The 22055-nt window shown below is 40.3% G+C and overlaps 1 protein-coding gene across 2 annotated transcripts in view; it reads left to right on the forward strand.

Annotated features, from left to right (window-relative positions):
* MRNIP (MRN complex interacting protein) overlaps positions 1–17752 on the forward strand; it is a 72959-nt gene extending 55207 nt beyond the window's left edge. For both annotated transcript variants that reach the window (XM_033926926.1, XM_033926927.1), the window contains 4 exons: positions 8555–8615; positions 9440–9585; positions 11943–12045; positions 17129–17752. In XM_033926926.1, the coding sequence (XP_033782817.1) occupies positions 8555–8615; positions 9440–9585; positions 11943–12045; positions 17129–17662 (844 nt within the window). In that variant the 3' untranslated portion in view covers positions 17663–17752. The remainder of the gene's footprint in view (positions 1–8554; positions 8616–9439; positions 9586–11942; positions 12046–17128) is intronic.
* The last annotated feature ends 4303 nt before the right edge of the window (positions 17753–22055 follow it).

Genomic DNA, 22055 nt, shown 5'->3' on the forward strand with positions numbered 1-22055 from the left:
GATCGTAAACTGGACAAGTTTCATGGTGTGCTTTATTCAGAAGAATTTCGTTTAATTAATTTAGACAGGATAACATCATTAAGTGATGCTCAAAATGCTATACGCCAAGGCATCCAACATATCCTGGACGATGTTAGCAGCAGAGTATCGCCCGGTGACTACGTACAAGTGCACCTACATTCGTCACTTTTTCACAACTCCTTGTTTTCTGGTAAATTAAACCCCGAATCGCTAGATGCTGATGAATTCTTAGACCAGGTTGCTAAACTCCTTCAAAGTCACAGAGAAATACAGGTCTGTGATTTATTCCGTGTTGTTGTGCTTGTAATAAGAAACAAGGGTGGTGGGGGTCGTAGGGTGTTAAAATCTATACTGTTTAGCCAGATTTTGCAGAAAAAAAGGATGTATTTAATAGATTTGAATAACACAGGCAATAACCTGTGTTTTGCCGGTAGCCTTACAGCCCTTATATCCCCCGTAAAACTCACAGATGCTGAACTGTTAATAGGTGCTGAAAAGCTACATAATGATTTGGGGTGGTCGGTACATAAAAAAGTCATGCTCGATGATGTAGCAACCATGGAACAACATTTAAAGATAAATATAAGAGTTGTGTTTTATACAAACTCGTGGTGTTGTTTTAAAACATCAGACCAGCCCATTTATCCAAAAACGGTTTTCTTGTTGCTACATGACGATCATTTCTACGGCATAACCGATGTCAAAAAATTCTATGGGGAGCGTAATTTCTGTACTTTTTGCCAGAAGCCCTATAGTCACGACCACTCCTGTACATTATGGTGCCGTCTTTGTTCGACACAGACATGTTTGAACAATGACGGTATACAGCAGAGGTGTCCTAACTGCAAGATGTGTTGTCGCTCTAAAGACTGTTTAGATAGACATACGCAGCTGGCGCAGAAAAAAGAAGTGGAGTGTTTATCTAAAACACTGTGTCTGAAATGTGAGTCCTATGTGAACGAAAAACATAAATGTAAGGGTAGGATGTGTAAGCTATGCCGTGAACCCTTAAGCGGTGATGACATACACTTATGTTTTATGACACCCATCGATAAACTCAAAACATCTGAAAAGTATATTATTTACGATTGCGAGTGTATGCAGGAAACAGGTTGGCACATTCCTAATTACATATATGCCGAGGACTTGTACGAAACAAGAAAATGGGAATTCAAGGGTCTAGAGTGTATTTTTGCTTTTATACAGGTTTTTTGTGACAAAAAATTTAAAGACTATACCTTCATAGCCCATAATGCCAAAGGCTATGACGGGTATTTTGTTCTTAGCCAACTGTTAAAGGAAAAGATGGACACAGATCTGTTGGTTCAAGGTGGTAAGCTTTTACAAATCACAGTAAAACCTTTAGCTATTCGTTTCATAGACTCTCTAAATTTCCTACCTATGAAACTTAGCAAACTTCCAAAGGCCTTAGGTTTTCCAGGCTGTAAGGGTTATTTCCCACATTTTTTTAATACTCAGGAAAATCAAAACTATGTGGGGTGTATGCCGGATAAGGAGCATTATGGTGTAAGAAACATGATGCCTGAAGAAAAAGAGGAATTTTTAAAATGGTACAAGGACAACCAGCACAAGATGTTTGATTTGCAAAAAGAGTTGGCTTATTACTGTCAACAGGATGTGGCTATTTTGCGACAGGCATGTGTTCTCTACAGAGCAGAAATCATGAAAATGACACAGAAAGATGTGGTTGTAGAACGTGAGGGTACTTCAGAAATTCTAATGAATTGTTTAGACCCTTTCCAATATATAACCCTAGCCTCTGTATGTATGGCCATGTTCAGATTTATGTTTTTAGAACCCAAGACCGTGGCGCTCATCCCCCCGGATAACTATCACAGACACATAAAGAGATATTCAACCCCCTCTATTCAATGGTTGCTGTATCAAGAGGCTGCACAAAATATACAGATCATGCATGCTCTGAATGGGGGTGAAAGAAAGGTGGGGTCTTATTTTCTTGACGGTTACGCCGTCATTGATGGGGTAGAAACAGCTTTTGAATTTGATGGTTGCTTTTATCACGGCTGTCCGGTCTGTTATAATGATAAAGACCAGAATCCTGTAACAGCCACGACCTATGGCTCTCTTTATTACAAAAAGCAGCTAAAGACAGCCTACCTGGAAAGCCTGGGCTTCAAGGTCGTAAGTCTGTGGGAGCATGAGTGGAAGCGGATGGTCAAAGAAAATGATAGGGGCTGTGCAGACTTCCTGGCTAGCGCTGCATTACCACAACCCTTGGCCCCACGAGATGCCCTTTTTGGGGGTAGAACAAATGCTGTTTCTCTGTACTATAAAACAAAACCTGAGGAAAAAATACACTATTACGATTTTACCAGCCTATACCCATTTGTCAACAAAACAAAGGAATATCCAACAGGCCATCCGCAAATCATTTATGACAACTTTGGTCCACCCACAAATTACTTTGGTTTTATAAAAGCAAAAGTATATCCTCCAAGAAATCTCTTTTTCCCGGTGTTACCTGTCAGGGTGGGGGGTAAACTTATGTTTCCTTTGTGCCGTACGTGCGCCGACGCGCGGCAACAGGAAACGTGTACCCATACGGATGAGGAGAGAGCTTTCGTGGGGACTTGGTGCACGGTTGAGATGGATGTTGCCATTGCAAAAGGTTATGTGGTTGTTGAAATCTATGAAATCTGGCATTTCGAGCAAAAATCTGACAGTCTCTTTTCTGAATACATCAAAATACACCTCCGTCAAAAACAAGAGGCTTCTGACTACCCCCGGTGGTGCAATGATACAGAAAAACAAAACATGTACATCTCTGATTTCTATAGAAAAGAAGGTGTACTTTTGCGGGGAGACCATATTCAGTTAAACCCTGCTAAACGCCAAATAGCAAAACTTTTCTTAAATTCTCTGTGGGGGAAATTTGGGCAAAGGACAAACCTGCCTACCGTTAGCATTGTCAGAGAGCCTGATGATCTCTTTAAATATCTGTTTTCCCCTGAATTTGAGGTTTCATCGTGTGACTTTATCGATGATGAAACAGCCTGCGTGTCTTGGAAGCACTCAAAAGACCGCACTACTTTGCCCGGTAACACTAATGTTTTCATAGCCTGTTTTACAACAGCCTATGCGCGTTTAGAGTTGTACAAACTTCTAGACAATCTACAAGAACGTTGTCTGTACCACGATACAGATTCTGTGATATTTGTGAGCCGCAAAGGTGACTGGAACCCCCCCTCTGGGCGATTATTTAGGGGAGCTCACCAGTGAGATACCTGCAGATGAACATATAACAGAGTATGTATCAGCTGGTCCTAAAACATACGGTTACAAACTGACAAGTGGAAAGACCTGTATGAAAGTGAAAGGGATAACGTTAAATGTAGAAAACAGCCAGAAAATCAATTTTACTAGTTTAAAAGATCTAGTTTTTGACTACAAACCGGGTGCAGAGGGTTTACCCCAGAAAAAGATAGGGGTGCAACAAACCGGTATTATAAGAAACAAAAAGAGGTGGGCTATAGAGACCGGTGTGATTAAAAAAACACAGCAAGTTGTGTATGACAAAAGAGTGAAGGAGGAGGATGGGTTCAGCACACTACCCTACGGATACTAGAACGGTGGATGCCCGTTGGTCGCACCCTTTCTCTTGTATATTAGCAGGACCGTCCAATTCTGGCAAGAGCTTCTTTGTTAAAAACTGTTAGAACACGCTGGCCGTGTATTGTCTGTCATGCCTGAAAATATTGTTTGTTGTTATAGTTGTTGACAGCCTTTGTATAAAGAAATGTTAAATAAATATCCTTTTATTACTTTTACGGACATTTTGCCTGATACTTTTAACGATGACCGAATGTTTCCACCCCATAAAGTAAACTTGGTTATTATAGATGATCTAATGGATTCTGCCTGTAAAAGCGGCGAAATAGAGAATGCCTTTACTAAGTACGTACATCACAGAAACCTGAGCATCATATATATATATAGTTCAGAATTCCTACTGAAAAGGATGTTAAAAGCTAATGCAACTTTTCTCGTTTGTTTCTGCCCCTACTCTGTTTTAAAAAGCAGGAAATATTTTGTGAATGCCTTTTGTTTTCTGCTCTGCTCTATCTGTGAGCTCTTAAACCCCACTTCATTTCCGGGTGGGGGGGTTTTGACTAAGTCTGTTTCCGCCTACGTGTTCAGAAAAGCGCATATCCGTCGCTTCATTTACCCAATTTCCGCCTATGTCATCAGAAAAGCGCATTTCCTGTCGGGGGCAGGCACTCCCTTTTCCTGTGATGTCACCAGAAAGCGTATTTCCGGGGGTGTTACCTGTCAGGGTGGGGGTTAAACTTATGTTTCCTTTGTGCCGTACGTGTACCGCCGCGCGGCAACCGGAAACGCGTGCCCATACGGATGTACACCATAGCCTGTAGGACGTCTTGGTAAGTAAAGGTATTATGGATTTTAAAGTCCTGTTAAATCTTTCCACTACAGCTGCTTTAACATCATTATGGGTCACAAAATTCTTTACCCTTGTCTGTTTGAAGTTTTTCAGATGTACGCCCTAAATTAAATATTGTTTCAAAGGCTTCGGTAACTTCACGACCGGTTTTTGTTTTTAAAGAAACGACCCGTGCATATTTTGACAGGTTATCTATTACCGTTAAGATATATTTGTAACCGTTGTTATAAGGGGGGCAAAGGCTGACATGTTGACTAAGTCACTTTGCCACTGTCTGTTGTTTTATTTCTTTTAAAATGGATTCTAGCCGGTCTGTGTAAATTGTATGCGTTTTGACCGGTGACCCAATCCACCACATCTTTTCTCCGAACTGTTATATCACTCTTTTTAGCCGCTTGAAGTAGAGGGTTAATGCCTCCATAGCTTCCTGCCTCGTGTGGATCATAATAAATTTGCTTCAATAAAGACTTTTGCCTTGTGTTTTTTTTTTTTTCAGATTGTTAAGACAACAGTAGGGGGGCCGGGACAAGTTCAGACATGTTTAAACACACATCCGCATCTCTCCCCTTGGTTTTATCAGGGGGAGGGGTGTTGCAAGGGTCTTATCAGCTGTTACCATGACAATAGGGGAGCTGACCCATTAACCATTAGCTCAGAATTCCTACTGAAAAGGGTGTTAAAAGCAAATGCAACTTTTTTTTTTTTTTTTCTCGTTTGTTTCTGCCCCTACTCTGTTTTAAAAAGCAGGAAAGATTTTGTGAATGCCTTTTGTTTTGTGCTCTGCTCTATCTGTGAGCTCTTAAACCCTGTCTTTTAACTAAAAACTGTTAAAATAAAGACGCTTCTTTTCTGGGTGGGTGTTTTGACCGAGTCTGTTTCCCTACTTCCGCCTACGTGTTCAGAAAAGCGCATTTCCGCCGCGTCATTTACCCTACTTCCGCCTACGTGTTCAGAAAAGCGCATTTCCGCCGCGTCATTTACCCAATTTCCGCCTATGTCATCAGAAAAGCGCATTTCCGGTAGGGGGCAGGCACTCCCATTTCCGGTGATGTCATCAGAAAGCGTATTTTCGGGGTTAAACACGCCCCCACTTCCGGTGATGTCATCAAAAGTGCATTTCCGGGGGCGGGGCTTGAGGGGGCGGGTCATGGGTGGGGGCGTGGCTTGAGGGGTGGGGACAGGGTGGGGGGCGGGGCTCGAGGGGTGGGGCCATGGGCGGGGGGTGTGGCCATGGGCGGGGCTACCACCATTCATTCCTATGGGAGGGGCGGGGCTTAGGTGAAGGGTGGGGTGGGGCCATGGGTGGGGGGTGGGGCCATGGGCGGGGCTACCACCATTCATTCCTATGGGAGGGGCGGGGCCATGGGCGGAGACTAGGGCGTGGCCATGGGTGGGGGTGGGGCTATGGGCGGAGACTAAGGCGGGACAATGGGCGGGGCTTAACCCGGAAGTGAACGCTGATTGGTCGATCCTTATCTTATCTCACCTGTCAATCAGTTTGACATGAGGTGTACCCATTATACTACTGTCATCCCAATATTCAAAAAAGGATCAAGAGGTGAACCAGGAAATTACAGACCTGTGAGCCTCACATCAGTTCCTGGGAAGATAATTGAGGCACTAATTAAAGATAGCATTGTACAACACTTGGAAGATCATAACTTAATAAGGGCTAGTCAATATGGCTTTAGGAAAGGGAAGTCATGTCTGACAAATTTACTTCAATTCTTCGAGAAGGTGAACAAACAATTGGATAGTGGAGATCCAGTGGACATAGTTTACTTGGACTTCCAAAAAGCGTTTGACAAGGTTCCGCATGAAAGGCTTATGAGAAAACTACTGAGCCATGGAATAGGAGGAGAAGTGCACAGATGGATTGGCAAATGGCTGGAGAACAGAAGGCAGAGAGTTTGCATAAATGGGCAATTCTTGGACTGGGAGAGAGTGACTAGCGGCGTGCCCCAGGAATCGGTTCTTGGGCCTATCTTGTTTAATATTTTTATAAATGACCTTGAAGAGGAAACAACATGCAATATAAAGTTTGCGGATGATACAAAACTATGTCGGGTGGTTGGCTCTCTAGGGGACTGCGAGGATCTCCAGAAGGATCTAAACCAGCTGGAAACTTGGGCGAAAAAGTGGCAGATGAATTTTAACATAGACAAATGCAAGGTGATGCATCTAGGAAAGAAAAACAAAGAACATGAGTATAAGATGTTGGGGGTGACATTAGCCAAATGCGAACAAGAAAGGGATTTAGGGGTACTGATAGACAGAACCCTAAAGCCTTTGGCTTAATGTGCGGCGGCGGCGAAGAAAGCAAACAGGATTTGGGCATGATTAAGAAGGGGATCACGAGTAGATCGGAAGAGGTCATAATGCCACTTTACAGAGCAATGGTCAGACCTCACTTGGAATACTATGTCCAACACTGGTCTCCATACCTTAAGAAGGATATGACTCTGCTGGAGAGGATGCAGAGGCGAGCCACGAAACTAGTCAAAGGTATGGAAAATTTGAGCTACAAAGAACGCCTCAGAAAACTGGGACTATTCACCCTCGAGAAGAGAAAATTACGAGGGGATATGATAGAGACTTTTAAAATATTAAAAGGATTTGATAAAATAGACCAGGAAACAGAATTACTAACATTTTCGGAGGTGACATGGACGCGGGGTCATAGCCTGAAACTGAGTGGCAGCAGGTTTAGGACAAATGTTAGGAAGTTTTCTGTTTCTCACAGCGAGTGGTTGGCGCTTGGAATGCTCTCCCAGAGGAGTTTGTGGCGGAGACTACTGTTCCGAGTTTCAAGCGCAAGTTGGATGCACACCTTGAAAATCATATTGAGGGATACGGGAAATTCGGGTCTCCAAAAAGGAGTACTTAAATGGGCCGCCGCGTGCGCGGATCGCCGGACAAGATGGACCTCAGTCTGATCCGGTGAAGGCATTTCTTATGTTCTTCTAGAGAACATGTTTTACAGATCACAAGAGCTGTTTCTGTCTGGACAATACCACCATCTGCTAGAAATGGTTGCTCTTTTTCATGTCACCTCCCCCCCTTCCTTTATTTAGGAAAGAGGATTCTGAGGAAGAATTTAAACTTCAACAGCTTCTAAGATGGAGGTTCATGCTGTGTCACAAGAAGGTTTTTGTAGGACTGGAATTTGGTCCTCCCTGTTTGTTTTTCTAAGTACTTGGTTGGGTGTGACTGCCAAAGAATTTGCAGCATATGGGCCAAGGTGCTTTAAAGCAGGAGTTTTCATTTCCTGCTCACTAAGAGCTGCGTTTCTTATATCCCATTGGTTCTGACCTGGTCTAGTAGTATGCAAGGAAAGAAAATTAGCAGGTAGAATCCCTTTTTGTCCTCCCCAAACCAGGCCCGTGTTCCTCCCTATATTCTGTTTACTGCTATTTCTGATGAGAAGAGATGTTTTTAGCATTGTACTGACCTTTTTAGATTATGTTTTTTACCTAACACCCTAGGTTCCTCTGATTTGTTTTCTAAGGGTGGAAATAAGAGTTGTTCACAATGCTTTGTTTAAAAAACTAGTGAGCTTGAACTGCACCATGCCCTTTATAGGGATGAGCTTAAAGACAAACTTGTCTCTCTCACCATTTGCTGGGTGACAGGCACAATCTATTGGTTCTAGACTGGTAAAGTGGAACTCGGGGAAAGAAAATTAGCAAGTAAGACCAAATTTTCCTTTAAGTGTGACAGATTAGCAGTGTTTATTGGATCGGTTAATTAAGTACATTATGAATATTTGATGGCAGTATTTGCCACTGGTGATGAAATTTAACCTCCCTCTTTTACAAAGCCAATGGCATGGGCCACTGTGCTAACTTCTCCGAAGCTCATAGGGCTTTAAAGGGCTTCGGGACTTTTGCAGCGTGGCTTTGTAAAAGAGGGGTAAGTTCTTGTGTGTTAGATAGGTAACTTTCTGGTTGAGTAAGGTTAAAATTAAAATGAAAAAAGATTATTTTTAAACAAGTCTTTTGACTGTTTGCCAAAAGGTTAAGTATAGAGATGGTAGCAGAGCCAAATGTATAGCACGAAGATATAAACAAATCAATACTTCTTGTTCTTTAGGTCTCCAGATAATTTAAACAAGACCACGCCCAGTGAGTTGGATGAAAGTGCCAACCTACAGGTAAAAGAGACTCTAAATTTGTAACAGATACAAAATGTTTATTTTTCTTAATGGAAGACAGGATTTAAAAAATAGTTTCTGAAACTAAAAACTTTGGAAGAGAAAGCAAATAAGTTAAAATAAGCTAGTATTACCCAGGTAGCAGGAACATTTTGAGTCAATCAGAAGCTGTACTGCAAAAACTGTACAGTGGTTCAAAGATTATCATTGTGGGTGAACTCAGAATACCTCCTCTAAATGTGGTTAATGATTTGTCATTTGGTGCTGAATGCAAACTGGAGCTTATTGTAAAAAAAAAAAAGACATCAATAAAGCAGTCCAGAGTCCATATTTATTTGTAAAATAACTTCAGAAATTTTAAAACTATGAATCATGTCAACAATAATAGTAATTTATTTTGTAGGATGGGCTGACCAAAATTTTTCAGGAACCTCCATGATTGTGAATTCCCACCCTTAATTAAAAGGGCTCTGTAAGGACCAGTATTCCCCAGTTTAATTTGTGGATTTGATCTTTAATACACCCCTCCTTCACACACCCTCTGAGGGGGAAGGGAGAGGAAAAAGCTTGGTCATTGTTAAGGGTGAAACCTAGTGGCTGGATTAAAATCAATGCTACAGACTTTTTAAAAGGAGCCTTTGCTCCCAACCTCTGAACCATTTCTTGCATGGCCAGAATAATAAGAGTAGAAGGGCCTAATAAAATAGGGGTGAAATCTTTGGGTAGTTGCAAAGGAGGAATTTCTTGGCCAAAGAAAGGAGTCTCTGAAATGTCCAAGAACACAAGATCGGTCAGGTTTTTATGTATTTGCTCACTTATTGCAGAGGGAACAATGTCCTGTCAGCAGATGGAGTAAATATGTGGAGAAAAACAATGAAGAGTTAAATAAAGAACATGAAGAAGAAGAAATACTTTATACAGACAGGCAGCAGTTCTACTTGGATATGAAGAATAGAGCCAAAGAAAAAAGGTGCAAGTGACTTAACGCTATTTTATGATATTTAGCTTTGACTGCAAAGTGAATGTAACTAATTCAGGAGTTGTGCATTATCAAGCAAAACAGGTTTCTTATTTTCTTCAGAAGCATGTTATTACTAGCTCAAAGGGAAAAAAAGGAGAGAGAAAATGTAATTGGTTCATTATTTTAGTATCTTAAATCGATACAAAGGGGTAAAATAGTCAACCAGCTATAGTCAGCAATTTTTTGGCCACTGCTGTCGTTACGCACAGATAATCAGTACCAGGTTTATGCTGCTGCCTGTCTTTTATCTGGTTAAGTACAATATTCAGCACTTTAACTGCCCTAAGTAAAATGGGATAAAAATAGGACTGTTTAATGCATTCAATTCAGAGGCGGGAAATTTCACGGCGACACCAGAAAATATTTCTTCACAGAAAGAGTGGTTGATCATTGGAATCAGCTTCCAGTACAGGTGGTCGAGGCCAGAAGCGTACCAGATTTTAAGAATAAATGGGATGCACTTGTTGGATCTCTAGGAGGGTAGAGTTAAGGGGAGGGGTCATCAGAGTGGGATCTCTAAGAAGACAGTAGGGGGTGGGTCAATTGAGTGGGCAGACTTGATGGGCTGTGGCCCTTTTCTGCCGTCATTTTCTATGTTTTCTATGTTTCGATTTGTCCAGTTAACTTAGGCAGTTAAGTGCTAAATATCAGCACTTAACCACATAACTGCCAAATCTGCCCCAGATCACCCACAAAATAACTAGTTAAGTGGTGCTGAATTTCAGCGGAGAGCCCCTCAAATGATTTTAACCAACCAGCAGCCTCTCCTGCCCACTTAAATTGCTTTGAATATCAATATAACATAAAATTTTATTTGTATATCTCAGTACCCCTTGAAGTTCAATGCAGTTAACAGAAATTAACTTAGGAGCAGGACAAGGTCAACATCAAATACAATCATACAAGTTAATACAAAAAACTCAAGTGAACATCTTTTGAATACAGATAAAATTGTAGAAAGGGAATCAATCCCAAATGCAGGTAACGAAAGTGGGCGTAGGTAGTAATGTATCTGCATGGAGCTTTTACAGTCTTCTGGGGAGGGGAGAGAATGAGTGACATGCGGAGAGAGCACAGGGTTTCATGCTCTTTTAGGAACTTATTGAACAAGTATGTTTTTAAGCCTCGCCTAAAATGCATGTACAGGCAATCCCCGGTTTAAGAACACTCGACTTGCGTCAAACTTGTACTTACGAACCAGGATCCTATCGCACTTTTGTCAATGCGCCCCTTCTTCCTCATTTCCTGTCCAAACGCGACCTTCCTTCTCCCTTCTATGTCCCAACGCAACCCTCGTCATCTTTCTCTCCATTTTGTGTCCCAAATTCATGCCTCCCACGAGTGCTTACCTTCTCTGGCCAGCTCCCTCTTCCCATCGCAGTTCTCTTTGCAAAGCTGCAGCTCGCAGCTGACCTGGCAGCCTGACCACCCCACCCCCCTCTCATGCCTCCTGCGGGTGTTTACCTCCTCTGGCCAGCTCTCTCTTCCCAGTGGCACTTCACAAAGCCACCGTCACTGATTTCAGCATGAGGCTCACGGCTGACCCGGAAACCTTCCCTCATGTCAGAGGCATATAACTAGCACCATCTCACTATTTTTGCGCTCTCATATCCTCTTATCTCATGCTTTTCAGTCCTCACATTCTTTGTCCAATCCATGTTTTCTAAGGGTTCTACTATCTCAATAGTCAGAAGACACAAATTTATGCAATACTGCCACATCACAATTTTGAGCACTTTGCATTCCACCAAGATAGCACTTTCCTTTACTTGATTAAAATATACATACATTTTCATTCTTTTCACATTCTTAAGACCCTTGAAGAAGGCTGATGTGAGCTGAAACACGGACTATGTTGGGCCCATCACTACTATTAGGGTCAGATGCTCTGCACAGTGGATGTATTTGCCTTGATTTTATTCAACCATCTTTAATAAACATTACTTCAAGAACATTGTATTCCACAGTCTCTGCCTTTTTGATATCCTTCTCTTACTGTGGAACTCTTGGGCTTCCTTTGTTTACTATACCATAATTCTTCAGACAGAATCATTATTACGAGTATATGCCCTTCCCCCACCCCCACTAATAGCTCATACCTAATGGCTGCTTCTAGGTCAGGAGCAAAGTTGGTGCTGGCTTGCTCTCCTTGACATTTGCAGACCAACTTTGTTAACGTATGTAAACCCCAAAGCCAGAAGCCCAACCACATTTTCATATTGTAGAGACTGATATGCATTTTTAATTAAATTTATACTTTTAACCTCCTCTTCTAATCAGTATAAATCTGTAAACTTTTCTTCCAGAAAATGCAAGAAGACTTTCCATGGTTATGATGGCAAGGATTGTGATGATGAAAGCAATTGTTATGCACTCACCTATGAGGCAAAGAAAGTAAATCAGTGCAAGGTTTGTGTTCATGTCCATATCTTTCTCTTTATCAGCTTATGAAAGTAAATGTTTGTATAATTTTTATTTTCAGTGCAACAGGTGTAGAGGTCCTGAACCAACTGGGTAGTCATCTCCAAACTGCATGTTCCTTACAGAAGGCATCAATTATTTTCTCAGCTCCACCTCTTTCTCCACAGGGCTAATGCTGTAGCTCCTCATTTTTTCCCTTCTGCAAGCATGTTCCTTACATAAGGCATTGGGAATTGAACCCAGTTTCCTAGGTTCTGAGGCTGCTACACTATCCATCAGGCTATGCCTCCACTAGCGCAGAATTCCCTCCAAAAGTAATTTATTAGTTTAGCCCAATAAATCTGTACCAACTTCCAAGACCTATTCTCCTTTCAGAGTGAATGAGTAGCCTGCTTAAGCACAAGGGAAGCCCAGTTCAAATCCTATTGCTACAGCTTCTTATTTGGTGCAAGTCACTTAAATCTTCATTGCCTCAGGTTCAGACCTAGACTGTAACCCTCCAGGGACAGGAAAATACATACTGTACCTGAATGTAACTCATCTTGAGCTTCAACCAAAGGCCTTAGCTAAATTTTAAACATCATTTGCATTGACCTGTAATATTTTGTTTTGGCTGGTTGTCAGCTTTTTAGCAGTATAAAAACATAAGAAGAAGATAAGAAGTTGCCCCCGCTGAGTCAGACCAGAGGTCCATCCTGCTCAGCGGTCCACTCCCGCGGCGGCCCATCAGGCCTAGTGCCTGAACAGTGGTCCCTGATTAATTTTGTAACTTACCTCTAATCCCATCCCTATAATCTACCTCTACTCTTATCTGTACCCCTCAATCCCTTTGTCTTCGAAGTACCTATCCAAAGCTTCTTTGAACCCCTGTAGCGTGCTCCTGTTTATCACATCCTCTGGTAGCGCGTTCCATGTATCTACCACCCTCTGTGTGAAAAAGAACTTCCTGGCGTTCGTTCTAAACCTCTCCCCTTTCAATTTCTCTGAGTGCTCCCTTGTACTTGTTGATCCCCTTAATTTGAAAAATCTGTCCCTGTCTATTTTTTCTATGCCCTTCATGATCTTGAAGGTTTCTATCATGTCTCCTCTAAGTCTCTGCTTTTCCAGGGAGAAAAGCCCTAGCTTTTTCAGTCTGTCAGTATATGAGAGGTCCTCCATGCCCTTTATTAGCTTAGTTGCTCTTCTCTGGACCCTCTCAAGTACCTCCATGTCCTTCTTGAGGTACGGCGACCAGAACTGAACACAGTACTCCAGGTGCGGGTGCACCATGGCACGATACAGTGGCAGGATGACTTCCTTTGTCCTGGTCGTGATACCCTTCTTAATGATACCCAACATTCTGTTTGCTTTCCTTGAAGCTGTGGCACACTGCGCCGACGCCTTCAATGTCGTGTCTACCATCACTCCCAGGTCTCTTTCAAGGTCGTTCACCCCTAGCGCTGATCCCCCCATTTTGTAAGTGAACATAAGAACATAAGAAGCGCCATCTCCGGAACAGACCCTAGGTCCATCAAGTCCGACGATCCGCACACGCGGAGGCCCCGCCAGGTGTACCCTGGCATAGTTTTGGTCCCCATATCGCTCCAAGCTTTTCGTAAAGAGAAGTGCATCTAGCCTACCCCTACCCATGTCACTTCATGCCACTCATAAGGAGATGTACATCTAACTTACCCTTAAATCCTAGAATGGTGGATTCCGCAATTACCTCTTCTGGGAGAGCATTCCAGGTGTCCACCACTCGTTGTGTGAAGCAGAACTTCCTGATATTTGTCTTGAACTTGTCCCCCCTTAGCTTCAGCCCATGTCCTCTTGTCCTTGCCACATTGGACATTGTAAATAACGTTTTTTTCCTGCTCTATTTTGTCGATTCCTTTCAGTATTTTGAATGTCTCGATCATATCCCCTCGTAGTCTCCTTTTCTCAAGGGAGAACAACCCCAGTCTCTTAAGTCTTTCCTCGTAATCCAGGTTCTCCATACCTTTCACCAGCTTTGTTGCTCGTCTCTGCACCCTCTCTAGCAGTATGATATCCTTCTTTAGGTATGGAGACCAATGCTGGACGCAGTATTCCAAGTGTGGTCTGACCATCGCTCTATAAAGCGGCATTATGACTTTCTCCGATCTACTCGTGATTCCCTTCTTTATCATGCCTAGCATTCTATTCGCGTTCTTCGCTGCCGCCGCACATTGCACCGACGGCTTCAGTGTCCTATCGATTAATACTCCCAGGTCCTTTTCCTGTTCAGATTTTCCCAGAGTTGCACCTGACATACTATACTTGTGTTCCTTATTTTTTCTGCCTAAGTGCATCACTTTCATTTTTCTACATTAAACTTCATCTGCCATTTATCTGCCCAATTCTCCAATCGGCTCAAGTCACTCTGGAATTCACTGTCCTGTGATTTGATGGCCCGGCATAGCTTTGTGTCATCTGCAAACTTGATGATCTCACTGGATGTTCCATCCTCTAGGTCATTGATGAAGATATTAAATAAGATGGGCCCAAGTACCGAGCCCTGGGGCACACCGCTAGTCACATTTTCCCTATATGCATCGGGTTTTTTTTTCCCTATATGCATGACCTTGCATTTCCCTATGTTGAAACTCATTTGCCACTTTTTGGCCCATTTTTCCAGTATTGTCAGATCTTTTTGGAGATCTTCGCAGTCCTCCATGTTATTGACCTTGCGATATAGTTTGGTATCATCTGCAAATTTAATAACCTCACACTTTGTTCCTGCCTCCAGGTCGTTAATGAATATATTGAATAGGAGCGGTCCCAGCACCGACCCCTGTGGAACTCCGCTTGTGACGCATTGCCAGTCTGAGTAATGTCCCTTTACTCCAACCCTCTGTTTCCTGTCTTCCAGCCAGTTTTTGATCCATCGGTGGACCTCCCCTTGCACCCCATGGTTCCATAGCTTCCTTAGTAGTCTTTCATGTGGCACCATGTCGAAGGCTTTTTGGAAGTCAAGGTAAATGATATCTATGGATTCCCCTTTATCCACCTGGCTGGTTACCCCCTCAAAGAAGTAAAATAAGTTCGTGAGGCATGACCTACCCTTGCAGAAGCCATGCTGGCTCGACTTCAGCTGCCCATAGTTGTCGATGTGTTCCCAGATGCTGTCTTTAATCAGCGCTTCCATCATCTTTCCCGGGACCGAGGTCAAGCTCACCGGCCTGTAGTTTCCTGGGTCTCCCCTTGAGCCTTTCTTGAAGATGGATGTGACATTTGCTATTTTCCAGTCTTCCGGAATCTCTCCAGTCTTTAGGGATAGGTTGCATATTTGTCGAAGTGGCTCAGCTATTACGTTCCTTAGTTCTTTGAGTACCCTTGGGTGAATGCCATCCGGACCTGGCGATTTGTCGCTCTTTAGCCTGTCTATCTGCCTGAGGACATCCACCTTGCTCACCTCTAGCTGGACCAGATTTTCATCCTGCTCTCCTTTTACGATCTCCTCGGGCTCCGGAATGTTGGTTGTGTCCTCCCTCGTGAAAACTGACGTGAAGAACTTATTTAGCCTGTCAGCTATCTCCTTTTCCTCTTTTACCACTCCCTTTCTGTCCCCATCATCCAAGGGTCCCACTTCCTCCCTTGCTGGTTGTTTCCCCTTAACATACCTGAAGAATGATTTGAAGTTTGTTGCTTCCCCTGCCAGTCTCTCTTCATATTCTTTCTTTGCTTCCCTAACCACTCGATGACACTCCTTTTGGTGTTTTTTGTGTTCCTTTTGGTTCTCCTCTGATTTGTCCTTTTTCCATTTTTTGAATGATGCTTTCTTGTCACTTATCACCTTTTTCACTGCATTTGTTATCCAGACTGGGTTTTTTGTTCTATTTTTTTTGCACCCTTTCCTGTACTTGGGGATGCACAGGTTCTGTGCTTTGTGCACTGTGCCCTTGAGTATGGTCCAGGCATTTTCTACAGATTCCATCTTCCTTGCGCTGTCGTTGAGTTTCTTTCCCACCATTTTCCTCATGGCATCATAATTCCCTTTTTTGAAGTTAAGTGCAGTCGTTGTAGTTCTTTTCACCTTTGATGATCCAATTTCTAGCCTGTACTGGATCGTGTTGTGATCGCTGTTTCCTAGCGGGGATAGTACCGCCACCTCCTTAGCGGGTCCCTCTAGTCCGTTGAGGATCAGGTCAAGAGTGGCATCACCCTGTGTTGGTTCCGTGACCAGCTGTTCCATGAAACAATCCCTTGTGACCTCCAGGAATTTGGTCTCCCTCATGCAGTTTGAGTGCCCAATACTCCAGTTTATTCCCGGGTAGTTGAAGTCTCCCATCACCACCACACTTCCGCTTTTGCATACCTGCCTCAGTTCAGCCTCCAGATCCTGGTCGATTTCTTCCGTTTGTCCAGGTGGGCGATAGTACAGACCCAATTTTATGTCTGCTCCAGTTCCTCCTGGTAGCTTAACCCATAGTGATTCCAAGTCGTCCGCCCTTGCTGTTGTTTCCATCCTGGTTGAAGGTATAGAATCTTTTATATATAGCGCTATTCCTCCTCCCTTTTTGTGTGACCTATCTCTCCTGTAGAGTTTGAATCCTGGTAAAGCCACATCCCATTCATTGTCATCAGTCCACCACGTTTCTGTGACTCCAATTATGAGAGAGACCAACACAAACAACTTTTAAGACTTATTTCAGTAGCAAATCTAGTTGGAGCAACAGAATTTTTAAAAACCATTATTGTATAATTTTATTTTTTGGTACTTCCTTGCCTGATCACATATGTAGCAAGTATAATAATTTTCTCAAATAATTCAGACTGAATATTCTAGTGGTAGCTGTGTGTGCTGAGCTATGAAACTTCTGGATAATTTCAGCCTAGGATAAATTTAATTTGCTATTTGTATTGCAGTATTAACCACTTTGATTCCTTATGCTATCAAGATAATTAAAATAAATTCCCATAGTTATCACTTTTACAGAGCTAGAAAAATTCAACAGTTGTTGCTGAACTTTGCCACAGACATACAATATATGAAGATTTTAGGGCTCTGTCAAGTAATAAAATTCTGTTGCTTACAAGGAGTCTTTATTCTGTGATTTCTCTTTCTGAACAGGCTAATTTCAGAGCTTCCAAATGGGGAAGATTTGATTACAATTTCAAATATGATGAGAATGACAGTACATATGCTAAATCTAAGACCCAAAAAAACTGGGCAGAGTCAGAATCATGCAGCGCTTCTATGGCCCTACCTATAGTTCAGTCACAAGAGCAATGTTCTATAGATCCATTCAAAGATGAGGATGTGGAGCATTTCAAGTATCGAGGAAAAACATCACTGGGGCACTCGCTCAAGTCCTTCAGTGGTACAGTATCGAGCACTAAGACTACATCTGCTGGCAGTGGTATAACAGGATCCAAATTGGGGGACACACCTTCCAAAGAGCTTAAAGACAACTGTATTTGGAAAGATTACAGCAAGCTGGACCATGAGAAGCCAAGAGAGTCGTCAACTAAGTCCCAACCATCTTGTTTCTTCAGCACCCCTATGCCTTGCTCTTCATTTGCCTCCTTTTCTACTCCTGCTAAAAATCAGGCCTCTGCACTTTGTCTTTTTCAGACAGATGATGATTTTGATGGTGACCTCTAAAGAAAAAAAAAAAAACCCATCTGTGCTTACCTGCCTTTGATGTAGAAAGGACTATATTAATTTCTTTTTCTCGTGCAATAGGTGAGACATTCTAGACCAGGGATCTCAAAGTCCCTTCTTGAGGGCTGCAATCCAGTCGGGTTTTCAGGATTTCCCCAATGAATATGCATTGAAAGCACTGCATGCACATAGATCTCATGCATATTCATTGCGGAAATCCTGAAAACCCAACTGGATTGTGGCCCTCAAGGAGGGACTTTGAGACCCCTGTTCTAGACAGTAGGGTTATTTCCCTATAGCCGTGTGCTGCTGCAGAAGGATTCCACTCCGGATTATTCACTCTGCTTCTGTTGTACTTCACTGGGCTCTCTAGCTCCACCTTCAGTTCTTCTGCACGCGTGCCTGCAGGAATGTTTGTTCTGCTCTCTCCATTGTATTATTTTAATTCAATGCAATTTCATACCCTTTTTGGGTAATTCAGTGCTTGGAGCGATTTTGTAGCTCTGCTTGCTTGAAAGATCACAGACTTCGGTCTGTAGCTAATAGGCCGATCCCACTAGGTACCTGTTAGCCAGCCTGCATAGTTTTCTCTGGAGCTCAGGGCTATGCCTGAAGTGGTCTCATATTTTGTTAATCTGGGGTTGAGCGCAAGCTGTTAGGTGCCCTTAGGAGGCTTGGTGGGGTCTCACAGGGTACTTTCTGCATTGTCGCCTGATTTTTATTCAGAATTTTTTCAGTCACCTGAATTTTTTTCAGAATATTTTCTAAGTCCCCTGAATATTTTCTAAGTCCCCTGATTATTTTCTAAGACCCCAGAATTTTTTCTAAGACCCCTAAATTTTATTTAGAATTTTTTCAAAGTCCCCTGAATTTTATTCAGAATATTTTCTAAGTCCCCTGAATATTTTGTAAGACCCCTGAAGTTTTTTCTAAGACCCCCTAAATTTTATATAGAATTTTTTCTAAGTCCCCTGAATATTTTCTAAGTTCCCTGAATTTTATTTAGAATTTTTTCTAAGTCCCCTGAATTTTATTCAGAATTTTTTCAGTCACCTGAATTTTTTTCAGAATATTTTGTAAGTCCCCTGAATATTTTGTAAGTCCCCTGATTATTTTCTAAGACCCCAGAATTTTTTCTAAGTTCCCTGAATTTTATTTAGAATTTTTTCTAAGTCCCCTGAATTTTATTCAGAATTTTTTCAGTCACCTGAATTTTTTTCAGAATATTTTGTAAGTCCCCTGAATATTTTGTAAGTCCCCTGATTATTTTCTAAGACCCCAGAATTTTTTCTAAGACCCCTAAATTTTATTTAGAATTTTTTCTAAGTCCCCTGAATTTTATTCAGAATTTTTTCAGTCACCTGAATTTTTTTTAAAATATTTTCTAAGTCCCCTGAATATTTTCTAAGACCCCAGAATTTTTTCTAAGTCCCCTGAATTTTATTCAGAATTTTTTCAGTCACCTGAATATTTTTTAAAATATTTTCTAAGTCCCCTGAATATTTTCTAAGTCCCCTGAATATTTTCTAAGACCCTGAATATTTTCTAAGACCCCTAAATTTTATTTAGAATTTTTTCAAAGTCCCCTGAATTTTTTTCAGAATATTTTCAGTCCCCTGAATATTTTCTAAGTCCCCTGAATATTTTGTAAAACCCCTGAAGTTTTTTCTAAGACCCCCTAAATTTTATATAGAATTTTTTCTAAGTCCCCTGAATATTTTCTAAGACCCCTGAATTTTATTTAGAATTTTTTCTAAGTCCCCTGAATTTTATTCAGAATTTTTTCAGTCACCTGAATTTTTTTCAGAATATTTTCTAAGTCCCCTGAAAATTTTCTAAGATCCCAGAATTTTTTCTAAGACCCCTAAATTTTATATAGAATTTTTTCTAAATCACCTGAATATTTTCTAAGACCCCCAAATTTTATTCAGAATATTTTCTAATCCCCTAAATATATTCTAAGTCCCCTGATTTTTTTTCTAACATCCCTAAATTTTATTTAGAATTTTTTCTAAGACCCCTGAATTTTTTTCAGAATATTTTCTAAGTCCCCTGAATATTTTGTAAGACCCCTGAAGTTTTTTCTAAGACCCCCTAAATTTTATATAGAATTTTTTCTAAGTCCCCTGAATATTTTCTAAGACCCCTGAATTTTATTTAGAATTTTTTCTAAATCACCTGAATATTTTCTAAGACCCCTGAATTTTTTCTAAGACCCCTAAATTTTATTCAGAATATTTTCTAATCCCCTAAATATTTTCTAAGTCCCCTGATTTTTTTTTCTAACATCCCTAAATTTTATTTAGAATTTTTTCTAAGACCCCTGAATTTTTTTCAGAATATTTTCTAAGTCCCCTGAATATTTTCTAAGACCCCTGAATTTTTTCTAAGACCCCTAAATTTTATTTAGAATTTTTTCTAAGACCCCTGAATTTGTTTCAGAATTTTTTCAAAGTCCCCTGAATTTTTTCTAAATCAACTGAATTTTTTTCAGAATATCTTCTAAGTCCCTTAAATATTTTCTAAGTCCCCTGAATTTCTTCTAAGATCCCTAAATTTTATTTAGAATTTTTTTCTAAATCCCCTGAATTTTTTTCAGAACATTTTCTAAGTCCCCTGATTTTTTTCTAAGACCCCTAAATTTTATTTAGAATTTATTCTAAGTCCCCTTAATTTTATTCAGAATATAAGTCCCCAGAATTTTTTCTAAGACCCCTGAATTTTTTCTAAGACCACTAAATTTTATTTAGAATTTTTTCTAATACCCCTGAAATTTTTTTAGAATATTTTCTAAGTCCTCTAAATATTTTCTAAGTCCCCTGAATATTTTCTAAGACACCTGATTTTTTTCTAAGACCCCTAAATTTTATATAAAATTATTTCTAAGTCCCTTGAATATTTTCTAAGACCCCTAAATTTTATTTAGAATTTTTTCTAATACCCCTGAAATTTTTTTAGAATATTTTCTAAGTCCTCTAAATATTTTCTAAGTCCCCTGAATATTTTCTAAGACACCTGATTTTTTTCTAAGACCCCTAAATTTTATATAAAATTATTTCTAAGTCCCCTGAATATTTTCTAAGACCCCTAAATTTTATTTAGAATTTATTCTAAGTCCCCTGAATTTTATTCAGAATATTTTCTAAGTCCCCTGAATTTTTTCTAAGACCCCTAAATTTTATTTAGAATTTATTCTAAGACCCCTGAATTTTTTTTCAGAATATTTTCTAAGTCCCCTGAATATTTTCTAAGACCCCCTAAAATTAATTTATTAAGAATTTTTTCAAAGTCCCCTGAATTTTATTCAGAATTTTTTCAGTCACCTGAATTTTTTTCAGAATATTTTCTAAGTCCCCTGAAAATTTTCTAAGACCCCAGAATTTTTTCTGACCCCTGAATTTTTTCTAAGTCAACTGAATTTTATATAGAATTTTTTTCTGTCCCCTGAATTTTATTCAGAATTTTTTCAGTCACCTTTATTTTTTTCAGAATATTTTCTAAGTCCCCTGAATATTTTCTAAGTCCCCTGAATATTTTCTAAGTCCCCTGAATTTTTTCTAAGACCCCTGAATATTTTCTAAGACCCCTGAATTTTTTCTAAGTCAACTGAATTTTATATAGAATTTTTTCTAAGTCCCCTGAATATTTTCTAAGACCCCTAAATTTTATTTAGAATTTTTTCTAAGTCCCCTAAATTTTATTCAGAATTTTTTCAGTCACCTTTATTTTTTTCAGAATATTTTCTAAGTCCCCTGAATATTTTCTAAGTTCCCTGAATATTTTCTAAGACCCCTGAATTTTTTCTAAGTCCCCTGAATTTTATTCAGAATTTTTTCAAAGTCCCCTGAATTTTATCTAAATCAACTGAATTTTTTTCAGAATATTTTCTAAGTATTCTAAATATTTTCTAAGACCCCTGATTTTTTACTAAGACCCCTAATTTTATTTTGTATTTTGTCTAAGTCAACTGAATTTTTTTTCTGAATATTTTCTAAGTCCCCTGAATATTTTCTAAGACCCCAGAATTTTTTCTAAGACCCCTAAATTTTATTTAGAATTTTTTCTCAGTCCCCTGAATTTTATTCAGAATATTTTCTAAGTCCCCTGAATTTTTTCTAAGTCCGCTGAATTTTTTTTCAGAATATTTTCTAAGTCCCTTAAATATTTTCTAAGTCCCCTGAATATTTTCTAAGACCCCTGAATTTTATTTAGAATTTTTTCTAAGTCCCCTGAATATTTTCTAAGACACCTAAATTTTATTTAGAATTTTTTCAAAGTCCCCTGAATTTTTTTCAGAATATTTTCAGTCCCCTGAATATTTTCTAAGTCCCCTGAAAATTTTCTAAGACCCCAGAATTTTTTCTAAGACCCCTAAATTTTATTTAGAATTTTT

Source organism: Geotrypetes seraphini, chromosome 18 (genome assembly GCF_902459505.1).
Source record: "Geotrypetes seraphini chromosome 18, aGeoSer1.1, whole genome shotgun sequence".
Taxonomy (NCBI): domain Eukaryota; kingdom Metazoa; phylum Chordata; class Amphibia; order Gymnophiona; family Dermophiidae; genus Geotrypetes; species Geotrypetes seraphini.